The sequence below is a fragment of the Cynocephalus volans genome, chromosome 3 (genome assembly GCF_027409185.1).
Source record: "Cynocephalus volans isolate mCynVol1 chromosome 3, mCynVol1.pri, whole genome shotgun sequence".
NCBI lineage: Eukaryota > Metazoa > Chordata > Mammalia > Dermoptera > Cynocephalidae > Cynocephalus > Cynocephalus volans.
Genome location: NC_084462.1, coordinates 86,995,334 through 87,020,036, shown reverse-complemented (window position 1 = coordinate 87,020,036; position 24,703 = coordinate 86,995,334). Strand labels below are relative to the sequence as shown.

Sequence of the window (24,703 nt, the reverse complement as noted above, 5' to 3'; positions counted from 1 at the left end):
AGTCTGTAAATCTGTCCTGGAAGCTGTCCATATTCATTGGCTCATGGCCCACTTCCTCCACCTTCAAAGCTAGCAACATTATTTCTGACCATTCTTTTGTTACAGCTCTCTATTACCACATCCAGGAAGGGTTCTCTGCTTTTAAGCACCCATATGATTAGACTGGGCCTGCCCAAATAGTCCAGGATAATCTCCTCATTTCAAGGTACTTAATTTATTCACATCTGCAAAGTCTCTTTATCATGTGAGGTAATATATTCACAGGTTCTGGGGATTGGTATATGGACATCTTTGGGAAGGGGCCATTATTCTGCCTACCACAGAGTGATAATGGCTTCATCCCATTGCTAGAATCTGAGCATTGAGTGGTAACAGCCCATATGGGTTAACCATGCACACACCTCTGTTCACTAAACTCTCTTCACTTAAACCTCTATGACTGTGTTATCTATTTCCCACCCACACTGACCCAGAGACTAAGTCAAGGTAGTACTGATGGTCTCTCCCTAAGAAAGTGCAACCCTTAATAGTGCTTTTCCTCACAAAATGCAAAGATCTTCGTGCTGTTTCTCCTAGTATAGTCTTGCTTTTCAATTAAATACTATATTCTCAGATAGGACATGAACAAGCAGTTCAAAAAGGAAATACAAATAGCCAATAAAAATGGGAAAAACCATTCAATCTCTGCAGTAATCAAAAACACAAATCAAAATAGAGAACCCAGAAATCACCCCTCAAGCTTACAGCCATCTGATATTTGACAAAGGCAACAAAAACATACACTGGGGAAAAGACTGTCTCTGCAATAAGTGGAGCTGGGAAAATTGGATATCTATATGCAGAAGAATGAAACTAGACATGTATCTCTCACCATATACTAAAATCAACTTATAATGGATTAAAGACTTAAGTATGAGACATGAAACTATAAAACTACTAAGGGAAAATATAGGTGAAACACTTCAGGAACTAGGTCTGGGCACAGACTTTATGAACAAGAGCCTGAAAGCATAAGCAACAAAAGAAAAAATAAACAAATGGGACTATATCAAACAAAAAAGCTTCTGCACAGCAAAGGAAACAATCAGAGTGAAACGACAACCTATAGAGTGGGAGAAAAATTTTGCAACTATGCATCTGACAAGGGATTAAAATCCAGAATATACAAGGAACTCAAGCAATTTCACAGTAAACATCCCAAGTAACCCAATTTTTAAAAAATGGGCCTAAATAGGAATTTTTTAAAGGAAGACATACAAATGGAGAACAGATACATGAAAAAATGCTTAACTTCACTAGTCATCAGGGAAATGCAAATTAAAACCACATTGAGATATCACCTCACCCCAGTTAGACTGGCTATAATCAAAAAGACAGAGAATAACAAATGCTGGTGAGGATGTGGAGAGAAGGGAATGCTCCTATGCTGCTGGTGGGACTGTAAATTACTACAACCACTATGGAAAACAGCATGGAGGTTTCTCAAACAACTACAGATAGATCTTCCATACGATCCAGGAATCCCACTTCTAAGTATATACCCAAAGGAATGGACATCATCATGTTGAAGGGATAGCCGCACTTCCGTGTTCATTGCAGCTCTATTTAGAATAGCCAAAATATGGAACCAACCTAAATGTCCATCAACGGACAACTGGATAAGGGAATTGTGGTATATATACACAATAAAATACTACTCAGCCATAAAAAGAATGAAATTCTGCCATTCACAACAACATGGATGAGCTTGGAGAAACTTACGTTGAGTGAAATAAGCAAAGCACACCTCATGTGATCACTCATAAGTGGGAGCTAAAAGAGAAAGAAGGAAGGAAAGAAAGACCACAGTGGTGCGTTGGACTTGCACAGGGAGAGAGCAGACCTAGGGATACAAAGTGGAGTGGGGGAAGGAGAAGGGGGAGGCAGGGCAGGGATTAACTGGCGGGGGACACGGGATATAATTGCAATTTGTGGTAATAGGCATGCTGCCAGTATGGATCTGGCCATCACATCGTGGGAACGAGTGGTGACAGTCAGCTTTGTGCCCCACGAATATTCATAACTAATTGAAAAAAAAAAAAACAACTAGATATCAGCTCACAACAGCGAAGATGTTAGAAGCAAGAAAAAGAAGGTGAGGAAAACCCATACTCACAGATTTTGCTGACAAAATACAAATCAGTATCATAGCTTCTATTCCCTTCAGTTGGTAATAAAACTCTTCAGCACAATATTCATTTATTTATGCATTTACTAAAAAAATATCTACCATTACTAGCTGACTAAACTGGCACAAGTAATTATGTTTCTTTGTATTTCAGTGTCTTCATCTTTAAAGTATGGATGATAACATTACTTTTTTCTTAGGGTCAGTGGTAGTAAATGAGTTAATACATGTAAAGCGTTTAGAAGAAAGCCTGGCACACAATAAACATAGATAAGAGTTTCCTATTATTATTAAGGTTACAACTTGTGGAATCAACAAGGCCTTATATACTACTTTCTAGCAGCATCCATCTTATGTTTTATAAAGGAAATAGCATCAATTAATCCAGTGAGCTGGTTAAGTGGAGGTCAATTAAATGAGTTTCAAATCCTGTGGAAGCCTTTTCTTCCCTTTAATATAGCACTTTACTATATGTACATCTTTATATCACCCAATAGATATAAGGTCCTTACAGGTGGGAACTATGTTTATCCATTTTAACACTATTAACATCTGGTACAATATGCACATTTCTTTCATGTACCACTGCTTATCTGGTCAAGTCTTAAATAAAAGATTGAGTAAATTAACGAATTGAGTGAAAAAAAATACACTTTAGATTGTTCCTACTTTAAAAGTTTGTTTTTAGTAATGGCAGTACATACTAAACCACCTATCTTTCAGTACAAGACTTCTTTCCTCCCTTATTTAATTGTAGAATACCTCAATAGGTACTCACTAAATACTTGTCAAATGAACAGATCTCACTGATATAGCATCAATGAGCAAAGACATTCAAAAGTTTACTTTTTCAGGCACCAAAACAACTGTTCTTTACGGTTTTAAATGGAAAATTTTTTTAAGTCTTCATTCATCCCTGTCTTCACAAACAGTTTGCTAAACAAATCTCTTCTTGATGACCGAGGGTCACATGTATGAACATTAATTATTACTAATGCCTTTATAGGTCTAATGACTTCAAGTACCATCTTTGCAATAATAAATCCCAAATGTACACTGGTACCTAATGTGGAATGTTCAGTATTTCTTTCCAATTGCCTGTAAAACAGTTATCTAAACCACACTTAGGAATGTAAAACCACAATAACCTCATACTCAACATGTCCCAAATTCAAGTCATCATAAATACCTCACAAATACCTTGCCACAGCTAGTAGAACCGGTATTAGTCCACTTCTGTTGCTTATAACAGAAATACCTGAAAGTGAGTAATTTATAAAGAAACAATATCTATTGCTGACAGTTTCAGAGGCTGGGAAGTCCAGAGTCCAGGGAACACGTGTGGTGAGGGTTTTGTTCTTGTTGATGACTCTATTCAGTGACTCAGGGTGTCACATGGCCAAATGGCAGTAGCAAGAGAGAGAGCTAACTCCTCACTTCTCCTTTTAAAGCTCTCAGAACCACACCCATGACCATTAAACCATCAATGGATTAATCCATTTACTTGGGCATGGTCCTCACAAACTAATCACCTCTTCAAGCCCCACCTTTCAACTACCATAATAGGATTCCCCACCCTCTTAACACTGTCACTGTGGAGACAAAGCCTCAGTGAGTTTGGGGGCAGATATCCAATTCAAGCAGAACCACTATCACAAACTAGAAACCTTAAAATCATCTCTTTTTGTATCCATATTCAAGCAACTACTAAGTCCAGTGTCTACCAAATCCCACTCTAACTCAGGTTTGTTTTATCACATGCTTAGTTGGCCTCAGTAGATGCCTCACTGTCTCTGTGCTATAGTTAGTACCTACCAACTGTACTCTATCCTGCAAGTTAATCGCCTTACTTCCCTGTCCAAAAACTTTCAGTGTCCCCTAAATCCACCTCTCCATCCACAGAATAAAATTCAATTCTTTTCAGATGTCTGCCATGGAATTAAAAAATAAAATAAAATCTGATCTTTCCTCAGTAACTGCTAAAAATCTCATTTGAGGAATAGGAGAGCACATGACAACTTCTTGTTACATTTTGACTCACAACTAATAGAGAAAGTAATGAGGAAAACTGCTGCTCTAACTTACAAGAAAACAAAAAGGATAAGCAACATGGATAGACCTTGAGAGAATTATATTAAGTGAAACAAGTCAGGCACAGAAAGAGAAATACCACATGTTCTCACTTATTGGAGGGAGCTAAAAATTAATATATAAATTCACACACACACATACACACATACACACACAAACCGGGGGGCGGGGAGGAAGAAGATATAACAACCACAATTATTTGAAGTTGATACAACAAACAAACAGAAAGGACATTGTTGGGGGGGAGGGGGGTAGGGGGGAGGGAGGGAGGTTTTGGTGATGGGGAGCATTAATCAGCTACAATGTATATCGACAAAATAAAAAAAAATAAATAAATAAATAAATAAATTAAAAAAAAAAAAAAAAAAAAAAAAAAGAAACAATGGGAACTTAACGAAGTAATATGTCATCTTAAGAGTTTAAGATCAAAAATAAGGGCAAGACTCTATGTTTTAGAAAGGCAAAATCCCAGAATTCCTTATAGCATGGGGTTCTGGAAGTCAAATGGCTCAAGAAAGTCTGGAGGCTCAAGAGACTTGGAAGTTCCTGACTATACAGCTACACATATAATTGATGGGGAAAAAAGTTGGTTAATGTAGTGGGTTGAATAGTGTCCACCAGAATCTTAGAATCTAATCTCACTTGGAAATTGGGTCTCTCAAGATATAATTAGTTTAAGATAAGGTCATGCTGAATTACAGTGGGAGCTAAATCCAATAACTGTGTCCTTATAAGAAGAAAAGAGGACACACAGAGACACACAGAGAGAAGGTCATGCAAAGACAGGAGCAGAGACAGGAGTGATGCAGCGACAAGCCAAGGAACACAAAGGTTTGCCAGGAGCCACCAGAAACTAGGAAGAGGCAAGAAAGAACCCACCCCTTGAGCATCAGAAAGAGCATGGACTTGACCACACCTTGATTTTGAACAAAATGTATATGCAACAAACAGAGCTACAAAGTATGTGAAGCAAAAACTTATAGGATTAAAAGGAAAAATGGACAAACTCACAATTATAGCTAGAGACAGTGATGGTTAAATAGGTGTCAACTTGACTGGATTAAGGGATGCCTAAATGACTGATGAAGCATTGTTTTGGGGTGTGTCTATAAGGGTGTTTCCAGAGGAGACTGACTAGTAAGTCAGTGAACTGAGAGAGGAAGACCTACCCTCAATAGGGCTGAGGGCCCAGCTGGGACAAAGCAGACACAAGAAGGGGGATCCTGGACTCTCACTCTTCTCTCCCTCTCTTTCCCTTACAGAGCAGATGCTTCTCCTCCTGCTTTAGGATATCAGATTCCAGGTTCTTTGACTTTTGGACTTTGATACTTGCACCAGAGGCCTCCCAGGGACTCTTGGGCCTAACTAGGGGGTGCACTGTCAGTTTCCCTGGTTCTAAGGCTTCCAGGGTAGGACTGAGCCACACTACTGATTTCGAGCCACACTACCAGCTTTTCTGGTTCTCTAGCTTACAGATGGCCTGCTGTGGGACTTCTCTGCCTCTATGATTGTATGAGCCAATTCCCCCTAATTATTCTCCTTCCATATATCCTACTGATTCGGTCTCTCTGGAGAACCTTGAATAATACAGAGACTTCAACACCCCTCTCTCAACATTTGATAGAACAATTACACAGAAAATTAGCAGATACAGAAGAATTCAACAACACCATCAATCAAAACAAGATCTGACATTTATAGAACACTCTACCCAACAACAACAAAATATGCATGCTCATGGAACATTTACTAAGATAGACCATGTTCTGGGCCATAAAACAAACCTCAACAAATTTAAAAAAACTGAAATCGTATAGTGTGTTCTCCTATCATGATGGAATCAAACTAGAAATCAGTAACAGGAAAATCTCCAAGCACATGGAAACTAAATAAAACATTTCAAAATAATCCAGGGGTTAAATAGAAATTTTCGATGGAAATTAAAAAATACATTAAACTGAATTAAAATGAAAATACTTCATATAAAAATATTAAAGCAGTTTTTAGAGGGAAATTTATAGCACTAAACGCATCCACTAGAAAATAAGAAAAGTGTCAAATCAATAAGCTAAGCTCTTACTTCATTAACCTAGGAAAAAAACAACAAAAAGAAAAAGAAAAACCCAAAGCAAGTAAAAGGAAGAAAATAATAAAGATGAGAGCAGAAATAAATGAAAATAAAAACAAGAAAACAACAGAGAACAAAGAGCTCAATGAACCAAAGAGCTGGTTTTTTGAAAATATTAAGAAAATTAACAAACCTGGAGGAGAACTTCCTCATCTTGATAAAGAGCATCTACAAAAAGCCTATGGCTAACATTACATGTAATGGTAGAAACTGAATGCTTTCCCTCTAAAAATGAAAACAAGGCAAGGACATCCAATCTCATCACTCTTATTCAACATATTGCTGAAAGTTCTAGTCACTGTAATAAAATAAGAAAAATAAATAAAAGCCATACAGATTAGAAAGAATGAGATAAAACTGTTCCCATTTACAATGAGCTGATTATCTACAAAGAAAATCCCAAGGAATCTTCAAAAAGAAACTCCTACAATTAATATATGAGTTCATCAAGGTTGCAGGATACAAGATAAACATACAAAAACCAACTGTATTTCTGTATTCTGGCAATAAATACCTGAACACCAAAATTAAAAATGCAATAACATTTACAATCACTAGGATAAATATTTACGTGTAAACCTAACAAAACACATACAGGACTTGTATGCTGAAAACTACATGAGAAAGAGAGAGGGGTTAATGGAAAGATACTGTGGTAAGTTGTTTACATTATATTTGAAGTAGTTTTTTGAAGTATTATTTGAAGTACTGAAGAAGTATTATTTGAAGGTAGACTGTGAGAGGTTAAAGATGCATATTGTAAAACCTACAGGAACCACTAAAAAAAGAGTGTAGCTAATAAACCCACAATGGAGACTAAATAGAACCATAAGAAAATACTAAATCCCCCATATCATGGGGAATGCCATAGATGGCAAAAAACTGAAAAGAGGAAAATGTTCTAATTTTCAAAAAGGAAAACAACATACTTCTGTAAGCCAGACCAAGGAGCTTGATGTCTATCTAGTGAAATGTTTTGGCCATCAAAACATGTCAAGGTGCATACATTAAACCTATTATATATTAAAACAAATCATCTCATACAAATCTGACTTCCTTCTTTGACTGCAGAAGATTTTGTAGACAGGGTGTATTTTATTTCAGTAAAATACATGACAAGCTGCCTCACAGAAATCCTTGCGACAAGATGGAAAATATTCTAGACAATAAAAATGGAGAAAGATTTCAAATGTATTCTGCTTGGCTCTTTTTTCAGACCTGTCCTGTTTATTTTTATAATTAACTTAGAAGAAGATATAAAAGCAATACTCATCAAATAGCCTGATAACATAAGTCATAAAGCAACAACAAATATATTGAATAACAGAACCCAGATTTTAAAAAATACTGAAAAGATGGACTGTTAATTTGAGCCTAGCAAGGCAAAATGTAATAGGGAAAACAGGCCTACATTTAAGCCCCAAACTCAAATATACAATGTAGGAAACATAGCTTATAGGCAAAAAAAAAAAAAAGGCTTTGGGATATTTAATTGAGAGTCAGTTCAGTATGAATCAATGACATACAAAGATTGCAAAGTTACTGCCAAAACATTATAATATTTAATAAGAGGCCATAATACCAATAAAGTCTAGTCATCATCACAATACCCAGAATATAGACAAACTGAAACCTGCTCATAAGAGTAAACAGGGTCAAATGTAAAACAGTCAGAGAAACTTGATGGATTGAGAAAGAACAGTTTGGCCTGAGAAAAAAAGGTACAAGGGTTACAAGCTAGCTGTCTACAAATATCTGAGGTGTTCTCAACTCAAGGAATATTAGACTTATTCGAAGTGGAACTAGGACTAACAAGTAGAATTTATGGCAAACAAATTGAATTTAAATATAATAGTGAGGGTAATTCAAAGACAAAATGAGCTGCATTTAGAGTTGAGTTTCCCTCACTGGTGTTCGTATGACAAACTGGCAGAAATGTAGTAGACAGGAGTAAAGCATCAGATGGCCGGTTAGACTAGGTGACCTTTAAGCTATCTTCCAATTCTCATTCTAAAATGATACTTTTCTAGACTTTCTCTCTGCCAAATCTTTGACTCCAGTCCAGATGGTTTTCCCACTGTTACTGGAACAAGCTTTTCAATATACTTTCCTGTATCCACACTTACTTTTAGGCCATTCTGTCACTCAGGCAAAGACAAAGGATTTGTTTTTCTAGATCTTATCCATCCATCAAGAATGAACCCAAATACTGTCCTTAATAAAACTTCTATGCCTATCTTAATCTGATCTCTCTCTCCTGACTTATAAAATCCTTCCAGTGCCATCCTTTTGGCAATAATTATATATCACCCTTAGATGCCTCTTCTGCTTTAAACTATCATTTAACTTTTTTATTAATAATAATTAAATACATTTATTAATAATAATAATTTTTAAAAGATGTTTTATAGCTAAATGGAAAATTCACTGTTCACATCTAGATAATTAACTAATATATATGACTTCCAGTTCAGACACAGAACTACCAGAAGGAGAGAGTACAAACCACTGATAACATATTCTAATCATATGATTTTTTAAAATAATGAACAGAGCTTGGAAAAATTCAAATTTTCCAACCAAAACACATAGCTTGGCAAAGATGTCTTATCTTTTTTGAGCAAAGCAAAATTAATAGAACCAAACTAGAGAGTGAAAAATGTCAAGAAAAAATAGCATTTTAGGGAAAAAAAAAGTCATTTATTTCTTTATATGTAAAATGTATTGATGTGTGATATGTATGTAGAATGAAATTTTGATTCACATACCTTGAACACAAATTAAGAAAAAATAAATTTGTCATATGTATGTCATAGAGAGCCCAGAACATATCTTCACTCCCTAAATACCAACGAACAAATAGGTCCTACGCAAAGTAAAAAAAAGAATTCCTTATCAGCTTAGATATATTAGTAAACATTAGTAAATACTTACTGATGATTCTGGGTCTGACAGTTCATCTAACAGTTTCCTTGCATCTACCACAGCTTGATAGAGTCTCAGATTTCTGCCATCAGAAGCAACAAAGCAAGCACTTGCAGAATTGCAATATGTACCTGAGAAAGGAAAATAAAGGTTTTGGGTTATAATGTGTAGTCTATTTTTATTATTAGCTGAAGTATGAGAAGCAAATATTCACACTTTTCTTTTTAGTCATAACCATGGTCCCGAATCATAATTAAACAGATATAACTAATGGATATAAAATTATTAACAAAAAATTCAATAGAAAAATAGATTATGAGAGAGGTTAAAAACAAACTTCTAAAAATTCTAAAAGTAAGTCTCATGCCTATATTCTGAATACTTATTAAAAATCATCTTAATAATGACAAATATAAACCATTTTGTGCATAACAAATTATAGTTTAAAAGCTTTTGTTAATTTCACAATTAAAATAAACGCTTACCAAGACAATAACTGGGAATAAGAGTTGGAAGCCAAGCCACATTAGAGAAGGCTGAGGTATGTAAAGAGTTAATTCGAGCCAGTTCTGACACTCCTCCAGTGTATGACAAAGGTCCTATTGGGTCTACACGCCATAGAATAAGTTCACTGTAAATTGCATTTGGGTCATGAAATGTACGGGTTGCTGCATTTCTAAGAGGTTGTTTGGAGGAACCTTTCATATGTTTTATAGGATCTATTAATCTACTTAATTTATTGTCTGAGTCCCACTGATAATTTGATTCTGGAGTCAACAAAGCATTATGATGAGAAGATGTCAATAACAATGGTAAAACTGAATGACATGCCAGGTCATTGAGGTGAAATCGATGACCACAATATCTAAATTTGTGAGATACAGTTAGAACCGTGGTAAAGGCAGACTTGTCAGCAAAAGTGACAGCCCACTGATTTAAAGAACCATCTATATGTTTAGAGACCATCATGACAGTGGGAGCTAAAATGTTCATATTTGTACTTTGGGATCTAGAGTGTGGCTGTGATCCATGAGGACTGCCTACAGACATCATCTCTTGCTGTAACAGAGTGTGGTGAGAACTTTTTGTAGAATTTAGACAGGCATACATCACGATATTTTTACTAAGAGAGCTTGCATCACCAGAGGGAAATGCAACAGGAATCCGAGAAGAAAAAGAAACCTGAAAAACACAATTATATGATTCAAGGTAAGTAGTATGCTTACTCCTCCTCTCAAAAATAGTCTTCCAAAACCACTTCCATTTGCAAAATGCGAAATCTCAACTTCCTAGCAAAAAATATCATTTTCAACCTCTTTATGGTCTAATCCCTCTCTTCTACTTATATAATACTATATCTCTATTCATGGCCTAAACCTAAGAGAAGACTGAAGAGAAAAAAAAGTTTCAAGTGACTTGCTTGTACATCAAAATGACTACAACCACAAATCTAAACAGCAATAAAGCTGGAAAAGGTAACAGATAAAGGCAGCCTAATTTAGCTAATTAACAGGGAGTAGGGGGGACCTTGTCCTAAGTTATACTTTTAGTATACATTCTTAATTTTATTCAAAATATTATGAATTCCCTGAAAAATCAACACACATACATTCAAATATTCAGTACTGCATTTCAAAGCTAAATTCGTTTTCCTTGAACTCACTGGGTTTGCAAAATTTACGGTCCCTGATCCCTTTTGGAAGCAAGAATAAGTATTCTTTTCTCAGTTGCTTATCAAAAATAAAATTTTTTAGTAATTCCAAAAACCTGCTAAATCTACACAGCATGCATTTCTTTTTTTTTTTTTTTTTAAGAAACATAATAATTGCTTCATCAGTAAAATATACCTGAACTTGTCTAAATATTCCAGGATTATATTCATCCAAATACTTTATGTGCCACACTAGAAAGGTACCATCTACAGGGTGTATCGTAAAAAGCATGTCAGGATTCTTATTCCATTCAGTTAGCAGCATTTCAATCTTCCGATCAAGCAGGACAGTAGGCAGTGGCATTGGTATGCTTTGATGTGAACAGGTTCTAGGACTTCCCTCTCTCTCTCCATCTTCATGTTCTGATGATCCTGTACCTGCCTCAGATTCTCTATCCAGGGATAAGTCTGAACCAGAAAATAAATATATCAGTACATATTTGTCAATATTAAATAGTACTATAAAATTCATTTACATACTAAACTATAAATAGCATAGTATCTGTAGAAACAATAAATCCCTTTTTCAATTTATGGTCAGGGAAAAAACAAAAAAGGCAACTTATTTTCTTGTCTGTATTGAAAGTTACTATATTTCTTACTTTTAGATAAATCAAAACTTCACTCACATTACCATTATTATCACCATTAGTGAAACACCTGTTCTCTAAAAAGGATATGGCTTCCAATGTAATACGTTACTCAAAGCAATATGTTTTAACAAAACATGGAATTAGATGATGTTTGTAGGACCTGGCACAGCACCTGGTCCCTGTAGATGGTCAATAAATACATTTGGAATGAAGAGATAAGTAAAAAGGAGAAAGAGCAGGAACGAAGGATTCTAAACTAAAAGTGGTACCACAAAAAGGTGTTAACTTTAGAGAAATAAAAATCTGAACATGGGATACTAACCATGATCTAATTTCATATGTAAACCCCTCTCTCTTTCTTCCTGTGAATGTTCCTCATCTTCTCTCTCTGCTTCATCACTTTCATGATCTACCTGCTTTTCAGAAAGTTTTCGTAATTGATGTATAAATATTTCAGCAGATGATGTAAAATGAAATTCCTTGTTGTTTAACCAATGAACTACAAAGCCCCCGTTTCCATCATCAATGTTAAATGCAGTGCCAATCAACACATTTGGAATATCTATGGAAACCAAAAAGATAAGATTTTATGAATTTTTAATTTCTTTAAAAATATGACAAGGGCTTATAATGACTAATTATATAGTACTCACACAGAAAAGGTACTAATAACAAGACAATGTAATTCTAGCAGAACTTGTAAAAATTTTAATTGAACTTAATGGTAAATGTAAATATTAAGAACTAATGGCATAAACTTATATGAAATTAAATTACTGATCTAAAAACCAAATACACCAATGCATGAACCTGTACTGAATCCTGGTTTGGCAACAGGGGGATGAAAAGATAAAGCAGAAAAGCAGCTATAAAAGAGATAACTGGAGAAGTTTAAACATGAACTAGATACTAGATATTATAGAATTACTCATAATTTTCTTAGGTATGATAATAACACTGTGATGATGTGAGAAAATGTCTTTGTTCTTAGGATATATTTGCTAAAGTATGTAAGGGTGATGTACCACAATATGTGCAACTTACTTTAAAAAGATAAGAAAAATTTTCATTCATGCGCACATGCACACACACACACACTTGTACACAAAGAGAAAATAAAGCAACTGTGACGATGTTAACAACTGTTGAATCTAAGTGGAGGATATAAAAGTATTCACTAACATTCTGGGGGAGGGGAGGCTGCTGGCCCAAAGGAAAAAGGAATGGAGGGAGGAAACAACAAACACAATAATATATTGAACTTTCAGAAGAAAACAGAACAGAATTGTGGTTATTAGGGTGGGAAAGCGGGAGGGAGAAGAGGGATTAGGGAGAAACTGGTTAATGGACACAAAGAATGAATATGTTTTGTAATGATGAATATGCCAACTATCCTGATTTGATCATCACACATTGTGCACAAATACTGATAGTCAACTCTATACCCCACAAACATGTACAATTGTTTCAATAAAAAAATAAGTGTTCACTGCACTATTCTTCCAACTTTTCTGAATGTTTGAAACTTTCCTAAAAAGTTGGGGAAAATAATGCCAAAAAAGAACATAGGAAAGCAGGCAAACTACTAAGTATAGCAGAACTTCTCCATTCGGATAACTGAAATTCGTGGTATAGATTAGTTCATGTAAAATAGTATAAATCAAAAAATTAATCTCCTTAGTTTTGATCAATATTATAAATGAATCAATGGAAAGAAAAAAATGTCCTTTGCAAAAAGAAGTGAAAAGTCTAAAGATAAAATGCACAGGATAGTCTACTAGTGTTCTATTGTAATAAATATCAATGTTAAATAATGCTCTAAATTTTTCTTTCTTTCCAATTCCTGGATGACAGTCTTGGTTTTGTGATAAAAGTGAAGTAAATTATATAAAACAGGATTTGCAAATTAACAATCCTATAAAATACTACATCACCTATGTACCTATGTAGTATTCTTGAAAAAAATGTTGAACCTAAATCTTATCATAAACAAATATTTAGACTGCAAGACATTCTAAAAGACAACTGAGTGTCAACTGTTAGAGACTGAGAGACTTTTTTGACAATTGAGGGACAGAGGGACTGTTCTAGATTAGAGGAATTTTTAAAAAATTGACAAGCATTTAAAAAATCCATATTTGAATATAAACTATATATTACATATTATTTTACCCATGTTCCTTGCATGCGATAACAGTATTGTGGTTATGAAGGCAAATCCCCTTTTTATTGGAAGACACATTCTGAAATATTTAGATAATGTAAAACTTAGGAGGTGAAGGGTAACGTCATCAACCACTTTACTTCCAAATAGGGAGCAAAGACATAAAGGTAGAGGGAGGGAGAACAAAAGTATACATGACAAGATGTTTACACATGGGGAATCTGTGTAAATGGTACATGGGTATTCACCTCACTATTCTTTCAGCTTTACCGTAGGTTCAAAAATTTTCCTGAAAAAAAGGTGAGGAGGAAGGGTCCTAACAATACAAAATTATTTCCATTTATCAATAAATTTAGTCAACCTAAATGTCGTATTTACGTGCAGTACCTATGGTGTTAAATATTTTTAACACAATGATTCGTAAATCAGACTGAATATGGATAAAATTGGTTAAAAAGTGAAGGTTAATGAAGATGCTGGAAAACAAGGCCCAATGGATACAAGAACATATCAAGTCCTTAGACTCAAATGATGGGACAGAATGCTTATCCAGCGGGAACATTCTGTGATCCTATTCCATCTGATTAGGAGAATGTATAGAGTTAAAAAGCCAAGCTTTCTAATATGTATTGAATTTACTTCACTCACTAGCTGCATTTTGTTTTGAAGTTAGATTGACTTCATTACAGTCAATAACTCAAGAAAAGGTTCTTTTAAAAAGGTTAAAAATTTACAAAAATCTAAAACCACCATTTTGAAAACAAGTTAATATTATAAAGACATTCTTAGAACACAATATGCTAGATCAGAAAGGATAATATAATCCAAATAACATTTAATCAGCCATTACAGCACCATCCAATAGAAATATAATGCAAACCACAAATGGAAGGCATATACAGGCACACAGCCCAGCAGCCGCCAAGGTGAGCCAAAACCCACATGGCACCAGGGCTCAGTCCAAGTCCCGGAGGGAAGTGCTCACAGTCCAGCAGCCACCGAGGTGGAAGGCATATACATAATCTAAAATATTTTAGTAGCCGCATTGCAAAAGGCAAAAAGTAACAAGTAAAATTAATTTTAATAATATATTGTATTTGAACCAATATATGCAAAATATTATTTCAACAAGTAATCAATATGAAATAAAGTTACTAATATTTTATATTCTTTTTTATACTAAGTCTTAGAAATCCTGTGTGTATAGCACATTTCAATTCAAACCAGCCACATTTCAAGTGCTCAAATAGATTCATGGGGGCTAGTGGCTATGTATTGGACAGCACATATTGACAGACAATGCTAAATATCACCCTTTTGGGATTGTATTTACTGAGTAACATCTGCGTATAAATAAACATTTAAAAATAAAACCCTCTTCACTCTGAAGCAACAGACCTCTATTTCAATAAAATATGACTGTAACATTATATAAATATAGTTCTACTAGCAATATAATATGAAATTTATAGTTTTTCTCATATGTTTTCATGCAGAAAGAAAATAAAATGCTCTTAAATAGAGGCTCTCAAATATGCTTTTGCCAACACAGAACTGCCTTAAAATACTTCTCCGCCACATAGAGGGAAAGCAAAAAGAAAATATCAAGGTTAGAAGAAAAAATATCTTTCCCTTAGTATATAGGACAAGAAAGTGTTCAGGGGTAGAAAACAAGATATGCTTAGATATAAGGAAAACTTTTAAAAAATATACTTATATTTCAATTAAGAAGTATTTTAAAAGGCAACAAGGAATAATGACATAAAATAAAAAACAGTTTATAAAAGTAGCCCCACTTTTCTATTTATTTACCTTATTTCAGTGTATTTGTAAGAAAACTTTATTATCCTTTACCTGTGGTAGGGTTGATGCTTGCTGCAATGTGAAAATGACACAGTGCATTTGCATGATGGGAAATGTGTCTCTGAACTTCATGTGTTGCCATCTGGTCAGACATTAATTCAGTGTGAGTCACAAGAACAGAAGACCTCCTCTGTCCTTTCCTTAAATTTTTCAAATGGTGTATTGTCTAAAATAGAAAAATAACTGCTGAATCCAACTCTGGAAGGTCTAATAAATAATATTAACCAAAAGTACTCTGGATTATTAAGGATTTTGTAAAACTTGACCATTTTAAAGGAAACTTCCTTAATTACAGTAGAACAATTCCAGATATGTTCTCTACAGTTCTTGTAAATTTTATAGTTCAAAGCAAAAAGTAGCTGCTGAAAAACACTTATTCATGGTATCTGCAAAACATGAATAAAAACCCCTATTAAGACTAGGAGGTCCAAAGATTGGTTTTTTCAGGATATCCTAGGATTTACTAGCCATAACAGCAAAAAAAAAAAAAATTCCCAAATCTTCCTCCCAGGAAGAAGAATGTCTCACAAAATTCTCACTTAGAACTAAACAGCCAGCTAAACAATTAAATGTGTGATCTCTATTAACGAGGTACAAAAATACAGAATAACAAGGGTAAACAACTTAGGTAAGCATAGACAGTAAAGGCCTTGTTAAAGTGTCTGACCTATGGGATTTGTTTAAATTGGGATATGTCTATATGATAAATATTCTTCACTAGTATACCTGATCATGTGGAGTATCTTGAACATGGGGCCATGTCATTCTTGGCATGATCTTTTCTCTACATAATATCCCCTCCTCACAGTGATTCCTTATTTTGTAATATAATCCACCCTTAATCCCATGCTTTACAATAATTTCCCATTCATTTCCTTTGTTCCCCACATACAATTAAATAAAGTGTAATATGCTATCGATTATTTCTCCATTAAAGTAACACATCTGGTCTTTCCTTTCAATTTCTACAGCCCTTATCTCGCTTTGCATAGGGAAAACAGTATCAGTTTAACAGTGTGTCCCCTGACTCAGGTCTCCTTGCTACAGAGTTGCTAATTTCTTTGATAAGGTTAAGAAGCATACTGGAGACTCTCTGGTCCAAACTGCCTAGCTGATTATTTTCACTAGATCTTTGGCATTTTTAATTATTTCAAATTAGATTGACAAGACTGATCTGATACTGGCTGGTTATATTCTCTTAGGAACAAAAAGTATAATTTAATATATACAATTATACAAACCTAACAGGAGTCCTGTAGGAAAAGATATCAGAAGGCAAAATAGTTCATAAGTCAGACAATTAGGCTTTTAAAAACTATTTTAACATTTTTAATTAATAAGATTATTAAAAGATAGCAAAATTTATCAAATCATTGATTACTTATGTTTACTTGTATTTTTGTTTTATTTTATGTAGCAGCTGGTAATTCATTTTAACAAACACTTGAAAAGCAATATATTTGGTACCACGGAGGATACAAAGATGTCTAAAAGCCCTTAGTCCCCAAAGATAAAATTAGTTATGTATATATAAATGATCATTAGCATTTAGTTAAAAATTAAGTACTTTATCCCACTAAATTTCAACATCAAAACAAAAGATAACTTTAACTATTCTGACATCCACTTTTAATTTCATTTATGCTTTGAATATTGAAAAAAATGTATAAATAGCTCCCAATCACAGACAGTATAAGAGCAGGCCTATTTTATATAAAACTTTCAAGTACTATACCCTTTCTATCAAACTCATAAAATATTTCTGCTTGATAAACAGCAAAGCCTATGCAACCACTGGCTTTGCAACTATTAAACTACTAACGTTAATACATAATGTAAAAATACAATCAGTAATATAGAGAGATGTTCACAACATATTAAGTATAAAAAACAAGGAATAAACATTACTGTATAATACAATCTCAACCTTGTAAATAAAGAAAAATACATATACACACGACTGGAATAGTACGATTATAAATTCCACATTTTTTTTCCTTTCTTAATCTAATTTTAGAATAACCATGTATTTCTTGCATAATAAAAATAGTCACAAGAAAAACAGTAATCTAGGTTTAATATAATAAATTTCTAGCAAATTTTTAATAATGTGTATATCTCATTTTATTCCCTAATCATATGGAAAACAATAATTTACACTATTGTATTATTATTACACTAGGATTATAATCTAATTTCTTATAAAGCACTTTTATTTTGTACTTTATTTAAATGCTGAAAAAATTATTTCACTTTCAAAATATTCAATTGGGAACAGTAAAGCAAATATATGAGTTAACTTGTGTCTAATATCTTAATAAACAATATCTTTATTCTTAAAGAACAAAATAATCATTTTTAGTTAAATAAAAGTAAAATTTAATCCTCATGAAACAAAAGCAAAATATTTTTAGTTACAACTAATTTCAAGGACCTTTACATGCTTTACTAATCAAAGCTACTTACTTCTAGGTTTTCACATTCGACATGAAAAATGAAAGAATTAATATTATATTATTTACCTGTACCATATGTATTTGGCTTCTTAATGGCATAAAATGAGAAGTCTTACAATGATTAAAAAAAGAGAGAATTTACTGCTACTAATTTCATCATTACATGTATCACATGTACCATCTGCAACTTAGCTCATGAATTTTCACCAGATTTACATATCTTCAAAATTCATCTACCATTTTAAATAATATAATACCTCAAGAGCATGTTGTATTCTGTCTTTGTGTCTTCCAACATGAGAAAGGTTGCTGACAATGCTGGAAATGGTAGTCTCACAAATCTGCTCACCCAAAAGACAGTCTTCTGGTAGTAAGGTTTCTGCCCAGAGTCGGCACACACCATCATGGCATGAAGTTAATAACACATTACAGACAGAACCCCTAAAAACAAAGAGAAATAAACAAATGTACTATAAATATTAATGCTATCAATTAATTAAAGGCTATTAATATTTGGTTCTTCATGCATAAAGATGGCATTGGTGCAACACACTGTATGGAGAAAAAGTAATCAACCTAAGAGCCTGAAATCATATATAGTATCACTGTGAACATCACAAAAACCCGGAAATGGTCTTGAAAAAGGAAATCAAAATTAATGCCAGATTACACACGTGCTGCTCGAAAGTTAGGCTCTGGAGGAATATTAGTATCTTCTAAATAAAACAAACAAACTCAACAGCAAAAGAAAACCCAATCATTGTAAGCTACAAAATGACCATTAAATGAAAAATGACCATTAATAAAAGGTCATTAAATGTAATTAAACCATCTGGCTTATGACAATAGTTCCATCATTTTATGTCATCCTTTTTATAATCTAACATTTACAAATTGGTAAACAAATAAGCATCTTCATAATGAAACTGTAAGGAGAATATCATTTCAAACTACAAATCAATTTCCATTAAGTTAAAATAAGCAAAAATGTCACACTATTAAGTAGCTCAAGTGACTTAACTACTAGTTATGAAAAAAACAAAAAGAAAAAAACATTCCCCCTTTAAAAAACTGCTTACATAGAATCTGACTCAGTCAAAAGTAATTTGCAAATGTTTTCAACAGATGCAAACTTAAGCAGAATAAATGTTTTATTTAGATTCCAAAAATGTACAAATTTCCCATGCTATTTACTGAGCACCTCTATAATATCTGCTACTATCAGGTGTATATAGTTCTCAGATGTATTTAGTAGGTGAAATAACCCTCCCTCAAGAATGAATATAGATTTTTAAGTAAGCTTCTGAGTGCCCAACAGCTTTCCTTAGACCTGTATATATAATACAGGAATCATTTATATGAGTTGTTTTATAGTTTATCTAATCTTCCAAATACCTTTAAGAGATGATATAACTAACAGTAAAGAAAAACTTACAATAAAAAATCTTTTGAGAAAGTTCTGCTGATAGCCCTAAGATAAAAATACGAAAACACAACTTGGCCATTTTATTCACTGTATATTAAATGTTTTACCAGAATGTATATTATTGACAGTTTATTAATATGCTGTATTTCCCCTCAATGTGTGCTTTCCTGCTACTTGCAAACATTTTCTTCCTAGAATCTTCTAGTACTGCAGTTACTATTGACAATGCCAGCTAACATTGCTGGGTACATACATAGTATGTGCAAAGGCCTTTACTAAGCACTTCACACACATAAACACATTTTAGTCTCACAACAGCTCTCTGAGGTAGGTATATTACTACCCTCATTCTATAGAGAGAAAAAGTAAGGAATAGAGAGCTTAAGACATTCAGTCAAAAGCTCACAAAGCTAGTGACAGCAACAGGATTTTAATTCAGGCAGCCTGACTCCAGAGTCTATGGTGTTAATTGCCACCATGTCAATACAGGAAAAGGACTTTATTTTCATTATTTTTAAAAACATATAAGCATATAAATTAAAGTTATATGACAGATTTATCTAACCTGGGCATATACTTGCTAGTTTTACGCCATGAAAAACCTGTCACAGCTCGAGGATGTGCCAAGTAAACAAAGGAAAATTGAGTAGAAACCTGTCTCCTTTTCACTTCATGATGATCCTGAGGTATAATTGAAGACTTCCAACCAGTCATAGGATACCATACTTTCAAAAGACAATCATCCTGCAAAATATATAGGTCAATATAAAATTAATCTGTACATACACATTTCAAAATTTAAGTGGCTTGAAGAAGTCTTCAAAAATTAAGGTGTATCTAAAAACTTAATGTGCAACCTATACATAATACAAAACCAAAACTAAAATGGTGTTTATCACTCTAAAGAATAAAATACTTGCAAAAAAAAAAAAATGGACAGTATGCTCACTATGAATCTTCTCTATGTAACAGTGTTTTTCAAATGAAGACATATCAAATTTCCCCTTTTAAATATGCATGGGTTACTGTAGAGAAAAGGTTGTGATGCTAGCTCCTTGGACAAGTTAAGGAAGGATAAGAATGATGCCATGTTATCTTGTTAGTCACTGTTATCATCCTTTCCTTTTTTGAATAGGTCTAGAAGGATGAAACTCTTAAATATAAATTGTTTCTTGCTCTAAATCAGGAATCAGCAATTTTTTCCTACAAAGAGCCAGACAGTAAATACGTCTGGGCCACACAGGTCTGTGACAGAGATTCTTTTTTCCTTTTATCTTACAACCCTCTAAAAAATGTAAAAAACAGTCTTAGCTCATGGGCCACACTTTTCTGATCTGTACTACAAATGGTGAGAAAGCATTTAGGCAGCTGTCAGGAACCATCTCTATGTTCACTTAAAATATTTATGAGATATAACAGGTACCAGCTTTATCATTTTACTCAATTCTATCAATTTTGTTAAAAGCCTAAATAATTCTATCTTCTTTAACAGAAACTATCTGCTTTATAGTGTCTTATCCTCAATAGTGAGAAGCCCGTTAAGGGAAATAATAAATGTTATTAACATTTATGCAAAAATCACAATCTCTAAGAAACACTGAAATTATGTATTCCTGAAAAGTATATATAGTTCCAAATAATTTCATCTGGACTAGACAAACTTCTGTTTTTTCCATCTTGGTACTCACTCAATTTATACTGCATAATGAAATGTAGGTTTTCATTAATGTCTCACTTGTTTAGATATTTTAATTATACAGCAAATCTTTTAAGTGATTACTCTGAGACAACCACTTAACAATGTACTAGTTGCTTTTCTATACCTTCTTCATCTCAGCATCATTTTCACATAGCCAAATTTACAGCACAATCTATGGCAGTGGCTTCAGGCTATGTACCACAAAATCCTTAGAGATACCTCAGAGTCCCTCAGAAGTCACAAAGAAAAGGCAAAGAGTCCCACAAGCAGGTGGTACCCTAACCCATTCTCATATTCCCACCAGTCTTCCCCTCAAATGCAGCAGTCTCACTTTCATCTGTTACTGTCTGAAACTCTAAAGCCACAACAGAATTAAATTAGTAATCAATAACAGAAAGATATCTAGAAAATTCCAAAATATTTGCAAACTAAACACTTCTAAATTACACTTCTAAATGAAATTTTAAAATATGTTGAACTGAAATATTTTCAATGAAAGCACAGCATATCAAAATGTCGGAGGTGCAGCTACATTAGTTCTTAGAAGGAAATTTATAGTTTTAAATGCTTATATTAGAAAAGAAAAATGGTCTAAATACAAGGTCTAAGTTTCACCTTAAGCATCTATAAAAGAAGTAAACTTTTACCAGAACCACTGTAAACAGATATAAGGAACCCACTGTAAGTGAACTCACTGTAAATAAATGTAAGGAAGAATGGAAAAGAGAAATGAATGAATCCAAAAGCTATTTTGGGGGAAAAAAAAATCAATAAAATTGATAATCCTCTAGCCAGAGTTATCAAAAAATATTTACAGAGAAAAACAAATTACCCATACCAGGAATGAAAGAGGAGATGTGACTACAGATCCCACAAATATTGAAATAATAATGAGGAAATATTATAAACAATTTTATGCCAATAAACTCAACAATTGAGGTATAACAGACAAATTTCTTGAAAGACACAATTTCCAGAACTGACAAAGGAAAAAACAGAAAACCCTAATAGCCTTCTATCTATTAAAGATGCTGAATTCATAATCTGAAACCTACCTCTCTCTCTCTCTCTCTCTCTCTCTCACGCACACACACACACACACACACACACATACACACAGACAATCCCTGAAACTAAAACTAAAACCCTAGACTCAGAAGGCTTTACTGATGAATTTTACCAAACACTTGAGGAAAAAACAGCACATATCCTACACAAATCGTTTCAGAAAACTGAGAAAAAGGTCTCATTATATAAGGCTATTGTCCAGATACCAAAACCAGGCAAAGACATAATAAATCTACAAATGGCTATCTTTCATAAACACAGATTCAAAAAAAAATTTAATAAATTTTTAGCAAACCTAATTCAGCAATATATTAAAACAACAAATCACGACCAAGTAGAGTTTATTTTCTTTGCAAAACAAGGTGGGTTTAACATTTGAAAAATCAAAAACTAATTCACCATATTAACATAATAAGAAAGAAAACTCAAACGATCACCTCAATATATGCAGAAAAAGCATTTGACAAAATTAAACATTTACTCATAGGAAAAAAAAAAAGCTCTCTAGGAATAGAAAGAATAGAAGGGAACATCCTCAACCAGATCAAGGACATCTACAGTAAACCTACAACTCATATTACATATAATAGTGAAAGACTAAATTGCTTTTCCCATAAAATTGGAAGCAATACAAGGACATCTGCTCTCATCAATTCTATTCAACATTGTACTAGTACTTGCAATAAATTAGGTAAGGGAAAAATAAAAGGTGTACAGATTAGAAAGAAAGAAGTAAAGTTTACTTTATTCACATGATTGTGTATATAAAAAATCCTAAGAACTCTATGGAAAAAAAAAAGCTGTTAGAACTAATAATCAAGGCCACAAGACAAAAGATCAAAATTTAAAACTCAATTGTACTTTCATATGTTAGCAAAACTGGAAACACAATTTTTTAAGAAGACCTTTTACATTAAGAAGATAAACAAATTATGTGCAAGACATGTACACTGAAAACTACAAAACGTTGTTAAATGAAATTAAAGAAGCTCTAAATAAAGAGAGAAATATACCATTTTCATGGATCTGAAGACCAAATATTACTAAGATGTCAATTCTTTCCAAACAAATCTATAGAGATTCAATGTAAACATAATCAAAATCTCAGCAGGCTTTTTTGTAGAAACTGATAACCAAAGGCTGACAATATTAATATTAAGAAGGCTAACAATACCAAATGTTGGCAAAAAAGTGGAGCAAATCAAACTATTCAATTGCTGGTGGGCATGCAACAAGTTACAACTTTGGAAAGGGTTTTGCATTTTTTTGTAAAGTACCAAATGACCCACCAATTCCACTCCTAGATATTTTTTACCCATGAGAAAAATTTTTAAAATGTCTACCAAAGAACTGCAAATGAATGGTCACAGTACTTTATTCGTTTCAGCCTAAAACTCCAAACAATCCAAATGTCCATCAACAGGTGAATGAATAAGCAAATTGTGGTATAGCCATAAAATGGAATACAACCCAGCAAGAAAAAGAACTACTGATACAGACAATGTAGATATCTCAAAAACATTTCTGTAAGTGCAAGAAGCCAGACATAAAAGAGTACATACTATGTAATTTCATTTATATGAAAATCCAGGAATGACAAATCCAATCAATAGTAATAGAAAGGAGAGCAGCTACTACCTGGGACAGGGGATGCCAGTGAGGGACATGGTGAAAGGAAACCTGAGATGATGGAAATGTCCTTTAACTTGATGGTGGTGATGATTACATGGGTTTTTAAATTTCTCAAAACTCACTGTACCATACACTTAAAATATGTACTTTATTTTATGTAAATTATACCTCATAACATTAATTCTAAAAAGAAAAACACAGGACAAGATTTTCAAACAAGGGTGTTCATTTTTAACAGCAATAGAAAAAATTAGATTCACTTAATATTCATTAATAGTTAAGCTGATGATTAAATTAATGGTTAAGTTAAATTACTGTACATTTATTCATATAATGAAAAATTACATCACCTTTAAAAAGACTACAGATATATGAACATACTTCAAAAAGTTCATGGAGAAAAAGAATTAAAAGATAACACAAATCTTTCCATAAACTTTCTAAAGTACTCTTGTATGTGCATTGACATGGCAATCTATCTATGATACATCAAGTTAGAAAATCAGGTTAAGAAAACAATCTTATTTGAGTATGTATGTATGCATGCATACACACACTTCTGTGTGGTTTACAATGGCATCAAAAAGTCTGAAAGAACATATATTAAATAGAAAACATGATCTTTTTTATTGGGGGTTGGGCTATTTGGCAGGGGAATTTCATTTTTTCTGCATTTTTTAAAATACTAAATCTATATTATGTTAAAAGTAAGTAAAAGTATTTCTATTTTGAAGGGGGGAAAAGGTTGATAAGTCAATCCTTAAATAACCAAAGCATTTA

At 33.3% G+C, this 24,703-nt stretch overlaps 1 protein-coding gene across 8 annotated transcripts in view; it reads right to left on the bottom strand.

Moving 5' to 3' along the window:
- DMXL2 (Dmx like 2) overlaps positions 1 to 24,703 on the bottom strand; it is a 152,377-nt gene that overhangs the window by 71,703 nt on the left and 55,971 nt on the right. For 7 of the 8 annotated variants that reach the window (XM_063088707.1, XM_063088709.1, XM_063088711.1 and 4 more), the window contains exons 7-13: positions 20,090 to 20,268; positions 18,356 to 18,539; positions 15,634 to 15,808; positions 11,938 to 12,177; positions 11,159 to 11,430; positions 9,797 to 10,493; positions 9,321 to 9,442 (exon numbers count right to left, since the gene is read on the bottom strand). In XM_063088707.1, the coding sequence (XP_062944777.1) occupies positions 9,321 to 9,442; positions 9,797 to 10,493; positions 11,159 to 11,430; positions 11,938 to 12,177; positions 15,634 to 15,808; positions 18,356 to 18,539; positions 20,090 to 20,268 (1,869 nt within the window). The remainder of the gene's footprint in view (positions 1 to 9,320; positions 9,443 to 9,796; positions 10,494 to 11,158; positions 11,431 to 11,937; positions 12,178 to 15,633; positions 15,809 to 18,355; positions 18,540 to 20,089; positions 20,269 to 24,703) is intronic. The other variant, XM_063088712.1, reaches the window with a different exon arrangement.